Here is a 23,002-nt window from a genome sequence, read left to right on the forward strand (position 1 = left end):
ATCAATTTTTTTTTCAAGATAAATGAGAAATATTTATGTTTTTTTATTCAATAGTAAAAACCAAGTGACAATTACAACCGAGTTACTATGCATTCTTGAGGAATTCGATGATATAGGAATTGAAAGCACAACACATTACTTGAAAACCTTGAAAGCCAGCTCCCTTAGCTAAAGCTTCAAATTCTTTCTGAGTCCGTTCTTTGCCGCCAGGGTTATGAGCCAACATTATGCAGTCTATATGAACCACTCCCTTCGTCGCAAGACTATTGTCCGGTGCAACCGGAAGTATGCACTCTGCAACTATAACCTTTCCATTTTCCGGGAGCGCATTGTAACAGTTTTTCAAAAACTTCAAGCAGTGCTCGTCGCTCCAGTCATGACATATCCACTGCAAAATCACATTCCTTCTTTTTAAATGTTACACTATTTTTATGATTTTACATATAACTTCTACAATTTTATTGTATATCTTTAAAATTGAATTGAAATTATTGAATTAAAACGTTTATTTAGATTTATAAAAAGTCAAAAAAATTAAATTAAATTTGATATATATTAGGACAAACTTAAAGATACAATTGCTACATTAAGTACCAACTATATTGAAGTCTATAATTCTTAACTTACCAAAACAACAATAATAATAAAAAAAATAACTAGGTTAACTACCAACAAGTACTGAATCACCATGTAAAAAATTATAAATCCTTAAATTTCGACTAATTAATTTATTAGAACTAAACTGATTAATTTTAAAACTAACCTTCATGAAAATGGCATCTCCTTTAGGTACACTAACAAACATGTCTCCACCAACATGTTCCACTCCTGCAACCACCATCCCAAATCCAAATCCAAAAATCAATCAAATTTATAAATATTAAATTAAATACAGGCTATGTAGCACCATAAACTATTGGCACAGATAATAGAATTGTTGGACCAAATTAAGAAAACCTTTAATTCAGAATATATCTAGCAAATACACTGTAATGTTAGATATATAATTAATTTTCCTAAAAAATATTGAATTTTAATTCCTGAAACAAAAATGAAAATTAAAGATTAAAGATTAAAAATTAAAAATTTCCGTATAATATAGAATACAAGGAAGCGAAATATATACCAGGATAAGAAGGAGCATCTTGAATGACATGAGGCAAATCAAAGTTAATACCCTTTATAGAAGGATATTTAGATACGATCATACTAAGTACCGCTCCAGTCCCGCCACCAACATCAACAACTGAACTCAAACCTTCAAAACCTTTGTAAGTTTCGAGAATTTTCTTCATTGTAATTGTCGAGTGATCCGACATTCCTTTATTGAACACCTTATTGAATCTTGGATCTGTTCCGTGATAATCGAATGCTGTCATTCCGTAAGCTTTGTTGAATGGAATGCCTCCATCGAGAATAGCATCTTTCAAATGGTACCTACATTTTGTAACTATTATGTCACCAATATTCATCTATGACTTCAGTTTACATATTGGTAACTATTGCATAATGTAACCATAACAACGTGGCTTGTAATAGAATGTAAAGACAACTAAATGTTACGGTTGCTGGCTGTTGTAAAAAAAAAATTATAATTGTATTAAATTTATTATTTAAAGACTAACTTAGTTTTATTATTTTACCAGTCAGATCTTTTAAATGACAGGTAGATATATTTGATACAATTTTTTCACAAAAGTTAGAATTAAAGTGGCAAAAAATTTAAACGTATAAAAATACATTTTGCCTTTTGTATTTTTGTACAAGATTCATTATTAGAATTCTCATATGATTGAAAGTTAACCAATACTATTTTAATTATTTGTCTTGCCCATAAACATCTGCCACGTTTAGTTAAATTTAGAAAGAGTTAGAAAAACAAAACGATTAATGTTAACACCATTCCTAAAGAGAAACGTGGATCTAAGAATTGAAATTTTTGTCAAATAGAAATTATTATCCTACAAGAAACTTGTTAATCAATATTGATCTTTTAATAAGTCAATATTATTATAGAGAATGATTGTCACCCACACACTCAATTGGAGCGGTAGGTAAAGTGGGGATAGTGGGTGTCAATTGTGGAGAATAGGTCCCCAAAAACCTTGTATGAAAAAATTCATTTTCATTGAGAAATTAAGGCTGTGTTCTTTATTTTTATTTTTTCAAAGATTAAATTTTTTATTAATAATAATAAAAATTACAGATAAACGATTCCTCAACATATTGAGAAATTAAGGTAGTGTTCCTTATTCATCCAAACAAATTGTGTTCATTAATTCAGTACAAATTTCTATTCAAAACAATTGATTCGTCCAATATTAGGTGACTCTAATAATAATGATATTTTCACATGTGAATGGTTATTAAACTTAAAATGTAAACAAACATAAACTTATATATTTAGTTAATTAAATAAAAATTGCCGATGATCAATACTAAACATTTAATTATAAAAAAATTGATATTATTTTAAATAATTAATTTATCTTAAAATTCAAACAATAAGATTAGGCTCATATTATCTCTAACAGTTCCATGATCACCTAAGTGGCAATCATCACCTAACAATTATAATAATATAACCTACATTTTCTATATTTTCAATTATAAAACTTTAAATCTGAAATTTGTGTACTATATGTGCAAGTCTAAGAGTTCAATATTTGTAGCATTCATACCAACCACTAAACTACTAAATCAAAATTTATAGTATATACTATTAAAAACTTAAAATCACTTAACTTTCATATAATTTTAATTTTAATTTTAGTTATTTATTCAATTTCTCTTATAATAGAAAGTCATTCTCTCGTTCAGATCATTTTTCATGCAACAGTTGGAAAGGGCACACTAGAAGCATCATCACAGCCACGGAGCCATATATATTACAATTACTAAAAAGAAATAAATTAAAATCTAATAACTAAGTTGATTTTAGATGAAAATTTAGTAAATTTAAGAATTTAATACCCCAAATTTGTAGACCTTCTTATTAAAATCCCACTTTTAAAAACATTTACTCATTAAAAACAATAAAATAAAGAACGGATGTAAATAGATAAAGAATATATGGTTAAAAATTTACCAGCTTTCCATGAGAACTTTATCCTGATTCATCAGACAAAGAGCAGCAATAGAGACACCATCTTCATTCTTAATCAAGAATTTGCAAACTGGTCCTAATCCATAAAGCCTCTCAATTTTACCATCACCAAGAGTTCTTAAAGAACAAGTAAGAACGTTGTAGCTAGCCAGAAGCCGCAAGATGCGGTCCAACATGACGGGTGCTTCGGGGTTCGTTGTGGGTAGCTGAGAAGCGAGTTCAGACGGCGAAAGAAGTGCGGACGGACCGGCTTTCGCCATGATTTCAAGCAGGTCAAGCTCAATGGCGGATTTAAGGACCATTGGTAGTACTGAAGCACTTGCTAGTTGCATAGCAAATAGGTTTGCTTCTTCATCCGATACTTGTGTTGGTGTTATTTGAGTTTCACCTGTTGATCCCATTCTTTTTTCTTTTTCTTTTGAAGTTAGAGAATTGATGAGAAAATGTTAAGATTCTTGCAATATTTAACAATGGAGCATTATGGTTTGAAAGTGGTGTTATATATTTGTGTGTAGCTCAACTAACATATAAGACTCCACCCAACGTTGAGGCCCTACCATACAATTTCTTCACTTTTATATTTTTCTAATGGCTTAAATGCATAAAAAAAATCACCAACTTTCGCGTGTTTTTGGTATTTGACACGAACTTTTAATTTTGGCATATAAATACATGAACTTTTAATTTTTTGCATATATGACCAAGTTTCCGTTTTAGGTGAAAACCGGTGTCGTTTTAGGTATAAAACATTACCGTTTTAGGTAAAAAAAACGATGCCGTTTAATGCCAAAAACGGTGTCCGTGTTATATATGAAAAAAATTGATAGTTCGTGTATTTATATGCCAAAATTAAAAGTTCGTGTCAAATACCAAAAACACGCGAAATTTGGTAATTTTTGGAGCAATTAAGCATTTTCTAATTGATAATGTTACCTTTTAATGTATAATTTATTTTTAATGAAAAAATGAATTATTATGTTATTGTTATTTCATCGTATTTTTGTTTGATTGGTCAATTTTTAATTTAGATACATACTAAATAGTTTAGTTACGTTGTTTGATCACGACGACAATTAGGTTTCAAATGAAAAATATTATTCAGATTCAAATGGAAATTACGGAATAAAATATCATGTGTATGACATACGTGTCGTGTATATTGTAAGCGGTAGCGGTGAAATAAAATTTAATTAAATGAGGATTCAATTTGCTGTGTTTTTTTAATGTTAGGGTTTAATTAGAATAACAAAAATTAAGGTCCAAAGTGAGATTTAAATTTAGAATGAGGATCTAAATGGTATTTTTGACCATAATTGAGTATAAGGAAATGAACAAAGGATCAATTCACCCCCTCAACTTGGCACGAAATATCAAATGAGTCATTTTCGCCGCTTTTGGTACAAACAAACCCAAAACTTGCGTTTTCGTATCAAAAAGCTCCTCGCCCACTCTCACTCAAGCAAGTGAACTACACTCTCTCTAAAAAAATGGAAAAAATTTAAAAAACCCCTCAATATTTTATCTATCTCTTAAATCAATTTTTGATAATTTTTATTTTCAATTATATTTTTATAATTTTAAAATTTAATAACTATTTATTTTTTTAATAAAAACATAGGGACATTTTTTTCCCTTTTTCCTTCCCTCCTCTTCTTCTTGCCTCATTCTTCTTCTTTCTCCGGCACAGTTCTTCTTCCGCCAGCCTCCACTTCCACCACCGTACACCTCCGCTCTCACCCATGTTTTCCTCCACTACCGTTTATCCCTATTAGGGATGAACAGAAAACGTTGTTGTTCATCCCTAAAAAGGATGAATTTCGTTCATCCCTTTTAGGGATGAACAGCAAAAGCTGCTGTTCATCCCTATTCATCCCTTTTTAGGGATGAACAATGGAGGATCGTTCATCCCAAAAAGGGATGAACGGAAACGGTGGGTGTAATTCAGTCCGGCGGCGGCGGTTGATGTGGCGGTGGTTTCCAATGGGTTAGGTTAGATTTAATTAATTTTAATTAGGCTTAATTAGTGTAAATAGGATGTTAATTGTGTTTGATTAGAATTAAATTAGGATTAATTAAGTTAAAAAATTTAATTATTCATTCTCACTCTATTTTTTGTGTCAGAGGGGTCTTTTTGATACGAAAATGCAAGTTGCGGGTTTATTTGACACGAAAATGCAAGTTTTGGGTCTGTTTGTACCAAAAATGGTAAAATTGACTCATTTGATATTTCGTGCCAAGTTGAGGGGGTGAATTGATCCTTTGTTCATAAGGAAATAGTCATTTAAGTAGTTGGTAAAAAGTAGAGATATGTTTTCAACCAAAAGAAAATCAGAATGAATGTTGGCAGGGAAGTTGTTTGCAATGGTTATGGAATCAAACTAGTTGGTGGTTGTGGGTCCAATAAAAGAGATTGGGGATCTTACATTAGCATTACGTAAGTATGAGTTTACTTGGAGATCTAGCAAGCATTCATCTCCTTTAAAATCATGGAAAATTGATTTTGATGCATCATTCCTAGGATGGCAATGGGAAAAGGATTCTCCGCTTTCCGTGGGGCCCCGCCCCTAATGGAACGGGAAATCCCCATCAATTACTCCCATGGGTACGGGAATGGGGAAAAATCATTGCCTAACCACGGGGATGGAGAGGGGACGGGAAGTATAGTTCCCAATTTATGGGGATCCCCATCCCCATCCTCATAGGGATCCGATTTATATATTATAAGTTTTAGTATGTTATTTATAATTTCAAATAATTTAACTTAATTTTTTTATTAGTTTCTATTTAGTTATAAATATATAATATTGTAAAACATAATAGTATTTTCTATAATTAATTTTTTTAAATATCTTATGAAAATAATGAAATTATTTATAAATTATATTTAATTGTACGAGAAACGAAATTCTCATGGGGATGGAGAATCCATGGGAATGTGGACAGAGATGATTTTATCCTCATTAATTAAATGGGGACGGGGATGAGGATTCCCCATAGACGCGGGGATAACCACCCCGCCCCATTGCCATCCCTAATCATTCTCTTTTAGTTTCTTCTTTTGCATGATATTGTAAAAAGGCTAAATATTTTTTAACTTTCGGAATGCCTATTTAAACATTTTAAAACTCATAAATCAATCTTAATTTGGCAACTGATATTTATTGAAAGTGTAATTTTTTAAAAATTGGAGAAAGAAAAATTGTCGAATGTGATGTCGCGTGATTCAGATAAATTACAATTTTCTATTTTATGCCAATTTGACATGTCATATAAACACAACTGAATCGATTTTGACAAATTATATAGATTTTCAATGAATTGTCAAATTGGAATATGTTTACGACTTTTAGAAGGTTTGATAAACATAAAAAAAGTCGATAAAATTTGGATATTTTCAGCATGGGCCATATATGTGAAGAATTAAGTTTCGATTTCCAAAATAGATTGCAGGATTCTAATTTTAATCTCAGGAAGGACATTCAATATATATATTTTTTTGCTAAAGGTTAATTATATTAAGAAAAAGTGAAGCACATCGGTGTAGATCAAATATCAAAACTAAAAACATCAATTAAATCTCACAATTTTTCTACGGAACTAAAAATAAAATAAATAACACAAGGATTACATGAGGAAATTTTGACGGCGCGAAGTAAACCGATAACAAAGCTTGAGCACCATTTATAAATGTAGAGAAATTCAGCTTGTATCATTTTAAATCATGCTTCAAACAGGTTTAAAGAACCTCGAATCTAAAATTTGACAATCGCTAAAAAAATTCGAATAATAAAAGATAGATATAAACTCAAAAAACCGGCATACAAAACATAACAAATACTCACAAAACTCTAGAAACGGAGCGGTGTTATTCAAACAAAAACTACAAAAGCACATAAATCAGTGAATAAATTGTTGTTGTCAATTAAAAACCGGAAAACACAACTTCACCAAAAAATTAAGAATTTGATTAGATTTCTAGAGAGATAAAATGATTTTAGAGAGAGAAACACCCAAGGACGTCTAATTTCATTTTCAAATGAATGGTCCAGGGACTTATGAATGCATTAAACCTTTCCTTTAAATCGCAGCAATTGAAGACCATAATAAATATATTTTAAAATGAGAAAAGTAATAAAAAAAAGACCATAATAAATATAAATTCTCTAGAACATGTCAATTATTGGTTTAAATGTGTGACACGTTTAAAGAAAATCTTATATACAAGTAATTTCATTTTTTTTCTTTTATCAAATAAGTCATTTTCTTTCTTCTTCTTTTTGCCATAAAACAAGTCATTTTATTTCACCAACTTCTTTACCAGACCTGGTATTTTCTAGTTTATTTGTCCTTATCTTGTACATTTTGTAGGCTATTTTTGGTTGGACAAATACAATATATGTCAAATATAATAAATATTTCTTAGAAATATGCATAAATTGGGAATAAAATGATTATTTTAATTTTTAAGATGGTTTACCATAGAACAACCATCTTTTTACAATTATGTAACTTGATTCACGAAATCATCTTTTGTCGTAAGCTATAATTTCATATTTCATTAAATGAAACAGGAATAGTATAAATAGGGGTAGTGATAAAATAAATTCTAACGGTTCACTTTTTTATAATTTAAGCCTAACGTTTAAAATTTTATAAACAAATCCTAATTTTTTCAACTTTTATATTATGTAGCCGAAGCCGTTTTTCGGCCATTAAGTGGTATTCCATGTTTTTCCGGCATATTCTGATGGGTGTCCAGTCATATTTCGAGTCGTTTGTGGACTCGTATTCTCGTTGGATGATTTCGTTTGTGGTTCGTTTTGGTGTTTGGGTTGATTAGGGGGTTTGGTTCAACCCTTCCCTTTTGGCCTTTTGCATTCGCACCTGAAACAAGCACGAGTGTGCTTGTTAGCAGGTGCATTAAAGTGCTCATCAGGTGCACGATCGTCCATTTGATGGTTTAGGGTGCACGATCGTGCACTTGGTGATCAGGGTGCACGTTCGTGCACTGGCTCAGTCGAGCGTTTTAAAAAGACTATAAATAGACTTGTTACGTACTATTTCATCCATTAATTTCTGTAACTAACCTTAACCGTCACTTTCACTCTCAAATGCTCTGAAAATCATTTGTTCCATTTCCCTCCATTGCATTGAATCGGTAAGCTTTCCTCGTTTCTTTTCAGTTTATGCTTTCGATATCGTCACGTTCCGTTTCTTAACTCATATCTCTTTCGTTCTAGCATCGATTTGAGATCTTCTTCTTCGTTACATTAGTTTACATCATACTTAATAATCCTAAGGTGTTAAATCTTAATTCGGTATGTAAATCTCTAGTGTTTAAGCGTCGTTCGGTTCATCGTTTTTGAGTTTTTATGGTTGTTTCTTCATGATATGTTGCTGCCGATTATTTGCTTTGCCATTGATATTTATGTTGTTTTGAGGTTATATACTGATATGTTATTGTTGGATAACCGAATTGTTATGGTTTGCTTCGAATCTCTTGTATTTACTTTGAATCGTTTAGCTATTCTCGTTTTTTTTACTCTCGTTTTCTGGGCATTGTTGTTGTCGATTTGCCCTTGAGTTTTGATGTTCATGTGTTGTATTTTGAGATCAGTAACTGGTTGGGTATTGCTTTGATTTTGATCTCTTCAATTGTTTATGTTCCTTTGCCATGGTTTGGTCAGTTTGCCGATGTTCTTCATGAGCTATGGCTACCGATCTATTTTTGTTTGTTAATGCACATGTTGTTTTGGTTTGGATTTTTGCCTATTTAAAATCAATGTGTTTGGCTGCATGAACATGACTGTTCATCTCCCTTGTTTCACTATCCCCACGGCCCAAAATACCATCGCAAAAAATATAAAGAGATCCTTTATTTTTTAGTTAATATAATTTTGATATGTAAGGTTTTAAAATTAAATTGTTTTTTTTTAACTATTATGAACTCATTTATACAATGTTAAAAAAAATAGGATCATTTTAAACCTTTTTCAGTCAAAAACCACCTAGGAAAAGAAACACCACCACTAAAACCGGAAAGTGTGTTTCTCTCTCTTGGAGGGTACAAATTTTTCCAAGTTCAGGATAAAAAATGATCCACTTTTTTCAATTTGGATATTTTTTATACTTTTACTAAATTCAGGTGGTAAAGTAATCCTTTGTTCAAAAAAAAAAAAGACACTGACCCAAAATCACAATATGTGATATTTCATACAATTCCTGAATCTAAATTATGCTCTACAAAAAAATACAATTTCCAGAATATAATATTTAAATAATATATATTTTATATTTTCATTTTCTATCTCAAGAGCGACTCTTGTTCGTTTCGGCCGAAATATGTGTTTCGAGTTCAGGGACCCAAAATCTTGTAAATACGATAATTTCGCTAAAACGCGAAAAGATAATAATTTTTCTGAAATATCATTTTATCCAAACCATTAAGATGAATATCTTTTCAAAATCTTAAATATATTGTAAAATCAAGAAAACATCGTTATTCGTAAAATCGCTTCAAAATTATTTTGAAGCATAACCGATTAAAACAGTTATGACATTCAAACCAAACACATATTTGTGTACAAACAGCCTCTAAGGATTAAATATTCCATATTTGACAAAACTACAATTTGGTCTCTCAAATTGTCAAAAATGACAATTTAGTATCTAAAATTATAATTTCACTAAATCTCACCAAAACATGGAAAACATACCAAAAGCATAGCCCATATTTAATTTGCTACTAATTAATCCCTCAAACTTTAAAAATATGCCAATTTAGTCCAATTTTGCAATTAAGCAAGAGATCACCAAATTCAACCCTAATTATCTACATGCAAAGCCAATTGAACATGAAATCAACAAGTAATCATACTCGAGAGAATTTTCAGAATTCTTAACTTTAAGAAATTCACATGCATGTATCTCAAACATGGTAAAAATGGCATGGAACAAATAAACATGATCACCAACAACTCATAACAAAAGTTGAACTCAAAAACAAGATAAATCCACTTAAATTTGACATGCATCCAAGGATTATCAAAAATCATATGCCTCTTGATGATCAAAATACAGAAAATCAATTGAGAAAGACAAGGATCAAAAGCTTCTTTGACAATTCAAAAGTTCAAATTTGATGCATGTGGTAGAAACTACCAAATTTTTGATGAGAAATACTCAAAGATCGTCAATTTAGCTTCAATGACTCATGAGTAGGCTTAGGATCATGTGTTTTTAAGTTGAGAGAGTTTTATTTGAGTTTTAAAAAACGAGTGAAAATAAATTTTAAAACAAAATTTAGATTTATATTCTGATCACGATAGACGATCGTCAATACTCTAGACAATCCAATATTTAAAAAAAGACGAGTGTCTAGACGTTTTAGACGATTTTCACACGCTTAAAATTTTGAACATATTTACAAAAATGCCACCAAACAAAACCAAATAATAAATCAAACATAAACCAATCATAAACCACTCAAGTACTCAAACCAAACCACAAACCAAACATCACACCAATCATAAACAAACACATAAGCCATCGGGAACTACTCCGAAACCTCAGCAAACTAACCAGAAACACACGGAATATCACAAAATCGCCTAAATAGCACAACTATTAGAGTATATTGTTGCTTATGGCTGCTGTGTTGTGGGTGCTGCTGTGTTGGCTATCTTTACCAGCTAGATTACAGCTGTAATTACAGCTAGATTACAACTGTAATTACAGCTCATTTCCCGCTCATAATATTAGTCTATAAATAGCCTTAAGCTTGTAGTTTGTAAGTTTTAGTTTTTGTAATCACAAAACTCATCAATATATAATTTTGGTTCTCTGATTTCAACATGGTATCGGAGCGGGTCCGAGCCCGGGATCAGGCATTGCCGCCGGAGTTGCCGCCGCGTTATTAGTTTCTTCTCCGCTGTATCGCGTCGAACCGGATTGATGATTTCATTTTGAGTTTCTTCTCCGTTGTATCCAAGTGAACCGGATTGATTTGATTATCCGTTGTACCGAACTGGATGTCCAGTCCCAGCGGTCCGGATTGATTTCAGTTTCAATTGATTTGATTGATTGTTCATCGTTATTGATTGATTGTTATTCTTCTCTGTTCTTGTTTGGAGCTGATCAATGGCGGCTAATTGATTGGATAAAATTGATCATTCCTATTGTTCAGTTTCATCTTTTGATCATCGCTATCGGTTCAATTTCAGGTTATTTTGATCAGTTCGTTAGTCTTGATTTCAGGTTCAGTTTCTGTTCATCTCTATCAATTTGTTATATCTTAGTTCAACGTTGATTTGATTCTCGTTTTCATTTCATTTGGTTTCTATCAATCTCTATCTCACTTCACACTCTCATTCCATCTTCTCTCAGATGATATGATTCCATCTGTGTTCTTTTCTTCTTTCTTAAGTAAATTTATGTCGATTGATTTGAATTTCAGATTCTTCTTTGTTCAACATCTGATATGTTTCAATTAATTGATTTAGATTGATTGTTGTTTTGGTTTATGCAAGAAAAATTTCATGATAATTTTTTGATTTGATTGGATCGGTTCTATCTTCAAATTGGTGAGACAAATTCACTTTACCGCAGTGCTCATCACCTGTTTGATAAAACTCCTCAATGAGTTTTTCTATAGCAACGATAGTTAATTCATATGGTGCTCAGCTTGGTTTAGTAATGGTGATATGAGGAGGGCTTGGAACATATTATAGTCAACACACATGAGTTTGCAGTATGTATATTACAGAAGAAATCTTATACATGTGTATTTGAAATTCATTGGCCATTTGACATTGTACAAATATCTTGCTGCCTGCATCCTTATGTTGGATTTCTTTCTCATTTTCTATATTGGGTTAAGAAGTAGAAATTATAAGGTTGTGGCATTATGGTTCTGAGTTACTTCAAGGCTTCATAGCAGATGATTCAATACTGCAATATACAATGTTTAGAGTTGACATATCATGGAAGCTGCTACCTCCACTCTAATGCACATATTGTTGCTTATGGCTACTGTGTTGTGGCTGCTTCTGCAAGGCTATTTCAAGCTGAACATAACTGATTATGTCCAGCTTGAGGGGGGATATTAGAGTATATTGTTGCTTATGGCTGCTGTGTTGTGGGTGCTGCTGTGTTGGCTATCTTTACCAGCTAGATTACAGCTGTAATTACAGCTAGATTACAGCTGTAATTACAGCTAGATTACAGCTGTAATTACAGCTCATTTTCGCTCATAATATTAGTCTATAAATAGCCTTAAGCTTGTAGTTTGTAAGTTTTAGTTTTTGTAATCACAAAACTCATCAATATATAATTTTGGTTCTCTGATTTCAACAACAACCGAACTTGGATGAAATTATTCCATATTTCCGATCCACGTTTTCTATAAACTCCAATTCCGCACGCACCTGCATCAATAGTTTAGAGAAATCTTTTGTAGTATAGGACGAGCTTTAAGCATGAGTTCCAACGGCTCAACTTTCCTCATAGTCACCGTCACTTTTTCAGTCATGTCAATCTGCTTCCCGTCGACCGTTTCCCAGTCAAAGCATTGAATCAAGGAAGCCAGAGTCAAACTTATTGTTCTCATTGCTAAACCTTCTCCAGGACAAGCTCGGCGTCCCATTCCGAACGGCAACAGCTTGAATCTCTCAACTTTACCATTCTCAAACCTCTCAGGCTTAAAACTTGTTGGGTCATCCCATAGCTCAGCATCTCTTTGAACAGCCCAAGCATTGACTACCAATATTGTATCGGCAGGCACATGGAATCCTCCGATCGTGCAGTCATCGGATGACAAGTGTGGAACTAACAATGGTGTAGTTGGATACATTCTCAAGGTTTCATGTACGATGCTTTCGAGATACTTTAGACTTGGCAAATCTGATTCATCAACTAATCGCTCTTCACCAATTCTACTCTCTATTTCTGATTTTGCCTTGTTTAGTGCACTTGGACGGTTCAGTAGATTCGCAATTGCCCATTCTAATGTGGTTAACAGAAGATATTACTTCTGCTGATAACTTGCAGTGTAAGATTCCTGAAGTTGCAGTTACAGACTAAGCCTTGAAGCCATGCTCACTGTCAATCTGGCCACAGAAGATTCCTTCCTCTTGTAACAAAATAGGCAGTTAGTCAGTTATAGCTGAGTGTGCATTTCTGTGTGTGAGCACACGAGTATTGTCTTGTATTTTTTCTTGCTTAGCTCACTGCTCTATATAAAGCAGTCTTGTATTTTCTTTTTAATTAATGAGAAAATAAAGAGAGAGCAGTTACAAATTTAATATGGTATCAGAGCTAGAGAGTTTTCTCTCTCTGTGTTTTTCATTTTCTCAGCATCCAAACAGCTTATTTGCTTGACTTTATCTTCTTCTTTCTTAATGATTTTTACTGAGTTAGAATCAGCAAGTTGAGATCTATAATCCGAGTTGATTTTCTTTAAGTTTTACCTCAGAAGTCCAAAAATGGCAGAAAGAGTTCTTAGATTAGAAGAGAATGTTTTGAGTCCTTACTTTCTTCATCCTGGAGAAAATCCTTCTCTGGTTCTTGTTTCAAGCCTTTTGACAGAAGAAAATTATCACCAATGGTGCAGAGCAATGAGGAAAGCTTTACTTTCGAAGAACAAGTTCAAGTTTGTGAATGGTTCAATACCAGTTCCTAACAGAGATGATCTTACTTATGAAGCATGGGAGAGGTGCAATAACATGGTAACTTCTTGGCTCTCAAGAGCTGTTTCTCCTTCAATTTCTCATAGCATTTCTGGATTAGACAATGCTGTTGATGTATGGAATGATTTGCAAGATAGGTTTTCTCAAGGAGATACTTACAGATTAGGAGATTTGTTAGAAGAAGTATATGCTTTTAGGCAAAATAATCTCTCAGTTACTGATTATTACACACACTTGAAAACCTTATGGGATGAAATCTTGAGTTTAAGACCCCTGCCTAGTTGTACATGTGAGCCTAGGTGTAATTGTGGAATGGCTGCTGCTGTTAAACTTCATTGGTCAAATGATCAAACCATAAAGTTTCTTAAAGGATTGAGTGATTCTTTTGGAACTGTCAGATCACAAGTTATAATGACTGAGCCCTTGCCTAAGATCAATAAAGTTTTTTCTCTTGTTATTCAACATGAGAGATTAATTACTGGAAAAGCTAATAATGTCAATGAGCCTGTGGCCTTTATGGCAAAAGGAAATGATATGCATATGGGAAATATTCCAAAAAACTACAATACAGAAAGTCAGTCATATGATGCAAATGTCTTTTATGCTGGAAGCAATAGAGGAAGAGGTTTTAACAATTACAGAGGAAATACTAGAGGCAGAGGTTTTGGTTTTGCTACAAACTGGAAACCTACATGTTCTCACTGTGGATATGGGAATCATACTGTGGATTCATGCTATAAAAAGCATGGTTATCCTCCTGGTTATCAGCCAAGGTACAGACAACAGACAAGTCAAGCAAATCAAGTGGAGTTTTCTGGACATTCCACAGATGAAAGTCAATCTTATACTCAAGATCACAACAAGTCTTTTCAGAATTTCAATTCTACTGGGAATGATACACATGGAAGTGTATTTCCTTTCACACCTGAACAATGCTCACAGATTCTCTCATTGATTCAGTCTAATCAATCAAAGAAGAAAGAAATTGATAATCCACAAGTCAATTCTCTGGTAGCTCATTTTAAGCCACAACAGCATGATCCTTCAGGTACAGTATTACCTGCAGTTTGTTCTGCTTCTAAAACTGTTGATAGTCTTTGGATTGTGGATACAGGTGCCACAGATCATATCTCATGCAGTCTGAGTTTTTTCCATGATTATCATTCAGTTAGCAATGTCACAGTAAAACTACCAAATGGAGTTCATGTAGCAGTCACTCACATAGGAACAATTCATTTTTCTAATGATCTAATTCTTAGAGATGTTTTATGTGTTCCCAGCTTCAGTTTTAATCTGATCTCTGCAGGAAAGTTAACTGTTGCAAAGGCAATTTGCTTATTAATACATGGTGATTCCTGTTTTATTCAGGATCTATGTCAATGGAAAACGATTGGCTTAGCTAAAAAGAAGGATGGTCTTTTTCAGCTAACCAAGCAGTGCAACTCAGTTTGTTCTAATGTTGTTACTCACAGAAATTCAAAAAAGACAGGCTTTGATCTCTGGCATTATAGGTTTGGTCACCTATCTCATCAAAGACTCAGATTGTTACAAGATATTGACAAGACCATTATTTCAAATTCAAGAGAAGTTTGTGATATTTGCCATCTAGCAAAACAAAAGAAGCTTCCTTTTCCTATCAGCACATCAGTCAGTAAAGATGTTTTTGACTTGGTTCACCTAGATATTTGGGGACCAACTAAGCAAGCTTCTGTTCATGGTTACAGATACTTCTTAACTGTGGTAGATGATAAATCCAGGTACACTTGGCTTTATATGTTAAAACATAAATCTGAGACCAGAGATTGTATTCAAGCTTTTGTTGCTTATGTCAAAACTCAATTCAATAAACAGATTAAAGTTTTCAGATCTGACAATGGTTGTGAGTTTGATTATACTTCCTTCTATAAAAGTAATGGAATTGTGCATCAAAAGAGTTGTTCTTATACACCTGAGCAGAATAGCATTGTTGAGAGGAAACATCAGCACATTTTAAATGTTGCAAGAGCATTGAAACTTCAATCACATTACCCCTTCCATTTCTGGGAATTCTGTGTTCTCCATGCTGTTTTCTTAATAAATAGAACACCAACACCCTTATTGCAAGACAAAACCCCTTATTACTCTCTTTATAGAGAAAAACCAGATTTCACAAATTTGAGGGTTTTTGGCTCCCTATGCTTTGCCACAACTCCTGCTGCACACAGACAGTCAAAATTTGATGATAGAGCTATCAAATGCTCTTTCCTTGGATATCCTTCAGGTACTAAAGGTTTTCTTCTTTATAATCTTGCATCAAAAACTTTTCTTATTTCCAGAAATGTGATATTCTATGAACACATCTTTCCTTTTTCACATCAACCTACTTTTTCACAACCAGACACCACACATCCAGATCTTTCTGTGTATGACTTCTTTCTACCATCCCACACCAGTTTGCAGATTCCTTCCTCACCACCTCCAACCTTAAACCCTTCACCAATTCCTCAAACATCCATTTTTACTGAAAATGATTTTCCACCACTCAGAAAATCCTCAAGAACACATTCCATTCCAAGTCATTTTAAGGATTTCCAATACTCTCTACCACCATCTTTACAGACTTCACCTCACTCTATCAATAATGTTCTGTCATACACTAACCTCTCTTCCAACCATTATTCTTTCACTACTACCATAAACTCCACAACAGAACCTACCACATACAATGAAGCAATTAAATTTGCTTGCTGGAAACAAGCCATGCAGGATGAGATTGATGCACTCCAACAAAACCATACCTGGGATGTCACTGATCTACCAGATGGTAAGAATGCTATAGCATGTAAATGGGTTTATAAGGTTAAACACAGATCAGATGGATCAATTGAAAGGTATAAGGCTAGACTAGTAGCCAAAGGGTTCACACAGCAATATGGCTTTGACTACATGGATACTTTCAGTCCTGTAGCCAAAATGACCACCATTAGAACTCTATTAGCAGTTGCTTCTATCAAAGGTTGGCATCTACACCAACTTGATATAAACAATGCTTTTCTGCATGGTGAGTTGCATGAAGAAGTCTACATGCAGTTACCACCTGGATTTCAACATTCAGATTCCTCTCAAGTCTGCAGGTTGCAGAAATCTCTATATGGACTCAAACAGGCTAGTAGACAATGGCATATGAAGCTTACAACATCACTTCATGAACAAGGGTTTGTTGCTGCCAATTCTGATCCATCATTGTTCACAAAAACTACTGGCTCTTCTTTCATTGCTTTGCTCATATATGTTGATGATGTAATTCTGGCCAGCAATTCTCTTTCAGAGATTTCTTCCATTAAACATCACTTACATGCCACTTTTAAGATCAAGGACCTGGGCATCCTCAAGTATTTTCTTGGACTTGAAGTTGCCAGATCAACACAAGGCATCAACTTGTGTCAAAGGAAGTATTCTGTTGATCTTTTGACTTCCACAGGTTTTTTGAACTCCAAACCAGTACCAACTCCTATTATTGCCTCTCAGAAACTCAGTTTAAGTGATAGTCCTCCTCTGGCAGACATTACTTCATACAGGCAAATAGTTGGTAAACTACTTTATCTATGCTTGACTAGACCAGATATTTCTTATGCTGTTCAACAGCTTTCTCAGTTTTTAGATAAACCTACTGCTGCTCACATGACTGCTGTTCAAAGAGTTCTGAGGTACATAAAAGGGTCTCCTGGCTCAGGTCTGTTCATTTCTGCTAAAGCTACTCTTCAACTCAGTGGTTTCTGTGACTCAGACTGGGCATCATGCATTGATACAAGGAGATCAGTTACTGGTTATTGTGTGTTTCTTGGCAGTTCTTTGATTAGCTGGAAATCAAAGAAACAAACAACAATTTCCAGATCTAGTAGTGAGGCAGAGTATAGAGCACTGGCATCTTTAACCTGTGAATTACAGTGGTTATCTTTCTTACTCACTGACCTGAATATCAAACCTCTCACTTCTGCTTTGGTTTATTGTGATAACCAATCTGCAATTCAACTGGCTAATAATCCAGTTTTTCATGAGCGTACTAAACATATAGAGATTGACTGTCATCTCATTCGAGAGAAATTGAAATCAGGACTCATTCTGCTTTTGCCTGTTTCATCTGCAAATCAGGTTGCTGATTGTTTAACCAAGGCCTTGGCTCCACATTCTTTTCAGCAAGCCATTCTCAAGCTTGGAATGCACAACATATACATTCCAGCTTGCGGGGGGATAACAGAAGATATTACTTCTGCTGATAACTTGCAGTGTAAGATTCCTGAAGTTGCAGTTACAGACTAAGCCTTGAAGCCATGCTCACTGTCAATCTGGCCACAGCAGATTCCTTCCTCTTGTAACAGAATAGGCAGTTAGTCAGTTATAGCTGAGTGTGCATTTCTGTGTGTGAGCACACGAGTATTGTCTTGTATTTTTTCTTGCTTAGCTCACTGCTCTATATAAAGCAGTCTTGTATTTTCTTTTTAATTAATGAGAAAATAAAGAGAGAGCAGTTACAAATTTAATAGTGGTAGCTGAGGTTAGTGATCCTCCGATTAGCAGAACCTACACAAAATTATATGCTTTCCAAGTTATAAATAAAATATGTTTCTAAAAACTGAACAAGGCACAATGGTTTTATTAATTCAATACTGATGACCAAATTGACAGAAATATCACTATAAAAAGTGAAAAGTCTAATTAATAAGCTATAATTTTCATCTTATGTCAGTTTCATCATATATTATCTAGTAGATATTTGAATAAAGTATGTTCATATTATTTTATTCTTTAATTATTAGACCAGTTTATCATAAAAGTAGACTAATAAATTAAAATATACTTTATTTTTATCATTTGGATCTTCCAGTATGTTCATATTATTAATTATTAGACTAGTTTGTTATAAAAATAAACTAATGAATGAAAATATATGAATATGGTTATATTAGAGTACTAGTTCATCTTATGTCAGTTTCTCCATTATTTTAGTTACTTATAATTACCACAAAATTAACAGACAAGAGTGACAAAATTATTTTGCAACGATGTTTATGTGAATATGGTTATATTCAGGCCTAATAGCAAAATAAATGTAAATTTTTACGGATTGTTGTAATTTTGACTAGAAATTTAAATTTTTATAATAATGTCTCGATTTTATTATTTCATTGCAATTATAACCATTTTTTTAAATCAATTTAATTGTTCTAATTTTTAGTTGAATTTGTAAATTAACTCCGCAATTAGTAAAACTCATTTTTCAAAATTTTACTTCTAATATTAAAAAGAAATAAAAATAACTTTAAAATTCAATAATAGTTTTTTAAATTTTTTAGTGATTGAAGGAAAAAAAATTGAGTTTGAAACTAAAAATGATCAAATAAAATTAATTGACACTATATTAAAGTGTAAGATTAAAAAAGATAATTTAATTAAAAAACGGCTAAAATTACAATAGAATAAGTAAATATATATATATATATATTTATATATATATATATATATATATATATATATATATATATATATATATATATATAGCAAAACAGAGAGATTCATATTAACTAGTACATATTTGAATAAAGTATGTTCATATTATTTTATTCTTCAATTATTAGACCATTTTATCATAAAAATAGACTAATGAATTAAAATATACTTTATTTTTATCATTTGGATCTTCCAGTATGTTCATATTATTAATTATTAGACTAATTTGTCATAAAAATAAACTAATGAATTAAAATATATTTTATTTTTATCAATCAGATCCTCCATTAATTTAGTTATTTCTTAAATATAATTACCACAAAATTAACAGACAAGAGAGACAAAATTATTTTGCAACGATGTTTATGTGAATATGGTTATATTCAGGCCTAATAGCAAAATAAATTTTTACGGATTGTTGTATTTTTGACTAGAATTTTAAATTTTTATAATAATGTCTCGATTTTATTATTTCATTGCAATTCTAACCTTTTTTTTAAATCAATTTAATTGTTCTAATTTTTAGTTGAATTTTTAAATTAACTCCGCAATTAGTAAAACTCATTTTTCAAAATTTTACTTCTAATATTAAAAAGAAATAAAAAAATAACTTTAAATTTTAATAATAGTTTTATACATTTTTTAGTGATTGAAGAAAAAAATTGAGTTTGAAACTAAAAATGATCAAATAAAATTAATTGACACTATATTGAAGTGTAAGATTAAAAAAGATAATTTAATTTAAAAAATGGCTAAAATTACGATAGAATAAGTATATATATATATATATATATATATATATATATATATATATATATATATATATATATATATATATATATGTATATGTATATATCAAAACAGAGAGATTATTAGGTAGACTCGGACTATCATGTCATCCGTGGACTTTCTTATCAATAGCACTATCGTAGTTTTGTTTATTATTTTTTTACACTTTTAAATAGTAATTACGATAATACCATTATTTTAATGACGTGTCATAATGTGAGATGTTTAGTCCACGGATGACATGGTAAACTGAATCTATCTAATAATTTCTGAGCAAAACAAAACATTTCTTGTTTTGTTGAATAAAAAGCAAGATTATGCTTACCAAAATTAAACCTTTGATGGTTTGATCTGAATAATAATCAGGTTCCGATTCCTGCAAAGTTAGCAAATGATCGATCATGGTGTGATCTATACATTTAACGCTTCGACGCCCGTGGATTAGCCGTTGCAAGAATGAATCCAGCCTCTGGCCAATCTGCCTGAGTTTCATTACATGCATAGCATCAAGCCATTTAAAACCAGGAAACAGATCTCCAAGAGTTGTGAATAACTCAGCTATCTCACTGAACTCTTTTATAGCCTCTTGAAACTCCTTCCCTTCATCGTCCACTCTACCTGCACCATAGTACCTCTTCCCTGCCACCATTCTCATTATCACATTACTTGATAGATCCACAAGCATTGGCCTTATTCCCACCCTTGCATATCCATGATGGCAAGAAGAAAGCGAGTCACGGAGCCTGCGAAGTAAGCAGTTGACTTCGTCTTTTCGGACGCTTAGAAACTGATTGAGACGATTCGTGGATAGGATCTCAGTAGTGCTTATACGACGCAGATTACGCCAATGCTGGTTGTAGTTTTCCGTTACAAGAACCGTGTTGTTGTAGAGTACGTATTTGCCGAGTGAGAAGTGAGGGCGGTTCGCGAGAATGATATCGTTCTTAGTGAAGCATTCTTCGACTACCGACGCTGATGATACGACCACTACGAGGCGTGTTCCTAGTCGGAGACTCATGATGGGACCGTATTTGTTTGAGAGATCGTGGAGAGTACGTTGACGGGGCTGTTTAAGCATGAGATGGAGATGGCCTATGATTGGTAATGATGGTGGACTTGGTGGAAGATTTCTGTGTTGCTCTCTTTTTATGTATGTAAATACTCTCATCGCTAAAACTAGACCCAAAATAACGCTCAACATTGTGTAAACCAGTGTTTCTTCCATGCTTTGCTTGCTTTATTTTTCTTTGAGAATTTCAAATTACACTACACCCTATATATTAAGAAAAAAAAATATTTATTTATCCATAATTTTAGTATTTGTCAAATATATCATGTTTTTAAAATATAACCAGTTAAGAGCTCATTAGTATACATCGGCCGAACTATACGCATTCTATAATTCAGTAACCAACATTTCATTTGTTACACTTTGATTACCTAACTTTTAATTTCTTTACAACCATAAGCTATTCATTTATTTCATGCGAAATTTTACTTACATGACAATGTAAAACTGTTTCCTAACCTAAAGAAAGCCACAAAAATAAAACGATATAACAAAATGACACACGGAGGATCATATTACTGAAAAAATTAACGACACACATATATCATACAATTGAAAGAAAAAAAAACATATAAAGGATCATACCATTAAAAAGACCACATACGGAAGAAATATTTTTGTTTCCTTTGACATTTAAGCAAAACTCTGTTTGAAATTAATAAAAAAATTAATCTTTTATTGTAATGAAAATAAAAGTTAGATTATTAAAATAAAACAAATAAAATGTTGGTTACCGAAGCATAAAAGGCCTATAGTTATGTAAAATTTACAATTACATTGAGTGAACCACGTGAAATTTTGTGTGATTGTTCTTTTCTCTTTTCTTATTTATTTTTTGTTCCGTTAACAAGTGGTATCAGAGATTGGGTTATATGAGTGAGAGGGGGTTGGCCATATCGAGTAAACAACGGTTGTTAGAAAGAACAGAACAGGAAAACTGAAATTTCGTGAAATTTGTGTTTTTCGCAAACAACGCAGGGTTAAATACAGTTCTGGCAGACACACTGCTAAAAGCATCTTGATTATGTTCACTCGAATTTATAAGGTCCTGATCGGGTTATATCCCATAGGGAACTCAAGTATTTTGTGATCTTCATCGGTGACTACTCGAGATAGGTTTTGTTATATTTTCTGAAATCAAAGGATGATGTCTTTGGGTGGTTCAAGGAGTGGAAGACCATGGTCGAAAAACATACGGACAGAACGGTCAAGACACTCAGGACGGACAACGGGTTAGAGTTTTGTAATGCACCATTTGATGACTTATGTAGAAAAGAATGTATAGTAAGGCATCACATTGTACGGTACACACTACATCAAAATGGATTGTAGAACGAATGAACCAAATACTACTACAGCGTGCTCGGTGCATATGGTTAAACGCGGGTCTTCCAAAGCGTTTTTAGGTTTAAGCGGTTAACATTGCTTGTTATTTGGTGAATAGATCGCCATCTACTGCAATTATTTTGAAGAGCCTCGAGAGGTATGATATGGTAAACCCTCTGTTTATTCTGGTTTGCGTGTTTTCAGTTGTGTTGGCTATACTCATATTAATAATGGTATAATAAAATGACACACGGAGGATCATATTATTGAAGAAAATAATGACACACATATATCATAAAATTAAAAAAAATACATATAAAGGGTCATACCATTAAAAAGACAACATACGAAAGAAATATTTTTGTTTCCTTTGTTAAGCAAAATTTTGTGACATTAATGAGTAACTAACGTTTTATTGTAATAAAAATAAAAATTGAATTCTTAAAATAAAATAAATAAAATGTTAGTTACCGAAAAATAAAAAATTCCTAGTTCTGTAATTGTAAAATATTTTAACTTTATATCTATGTACATAAAATT

General features: G+C 32.5%; 2 protein-coding genes across 2 annotated transcripts; both read right to left on the reverse strand.

The window, feature by feature from the left end:
- Positions 1-23: 23 nt before the first annotated feature.
- LOC126686906 (caffeic acid 3-O-methyltransferase) lies at positions 24-3,577 on the reverse strand. Its single transcript, XM_050381197.2, has 4 exons — positions 3,089-3,577; positions 1,127-1,437; positions 764-828; positions 24-388 (listed from the first exon to the last, which is right to left on the reverse strand). Exons 1-4 carry the CDS (start codon positions 3,505-3,507, stop codon positions 86-88), a joined length of 1,098 nt encoding a protein of 365 aa, XP_050237154.1. The 5' UTR covers positions 3,508-3,577; the 3' UTR covers positions 24-85.
- Positions 3,578-12,465: 8,888 nt separating this feature from the next.
- Positions 12,466-21,340, reverse strand: LOC126686075 (cytochrome P450 81Q32-like). Its single transcript, XM_050380098.2, has 3 exons — positions 20,393-21,340; positions 18,314-18,351; positions 12,466-13,113 (listed from the first exon to the last, which is right to left on the reverse strand). The coding sequence occupies exons 1-3, from the start codon at positions 21,290-21,292 to the stop codon at positions 12,537-12,539; spliced, it is 1,515 nt and encodes a 504-aa protein (XP_050236055.1). The 5' UTR covers positions 21,293-21,340; the 3' UTR covers positions 12,466-12,536.
- Between the last annotated feature and the right edge of the window lie 1,662 nt (positions 21,341-23,002).

Source organism: Mercurialis annua, linkage group LG6 (assembly GCF_937616625.2).
Source record: "Mercurialis annua linkage group LG6, ddMerAnnu1.2, whole genome shotgun sequence".
In the NCBI taxonomy this organism is placed as follows: Eukaryota; Viridiplantae; Streptophyta; class Magnoliopsida; order Malpighiales; family Euphorbiaceae; genus Mercurialis; species Mercurialis annua.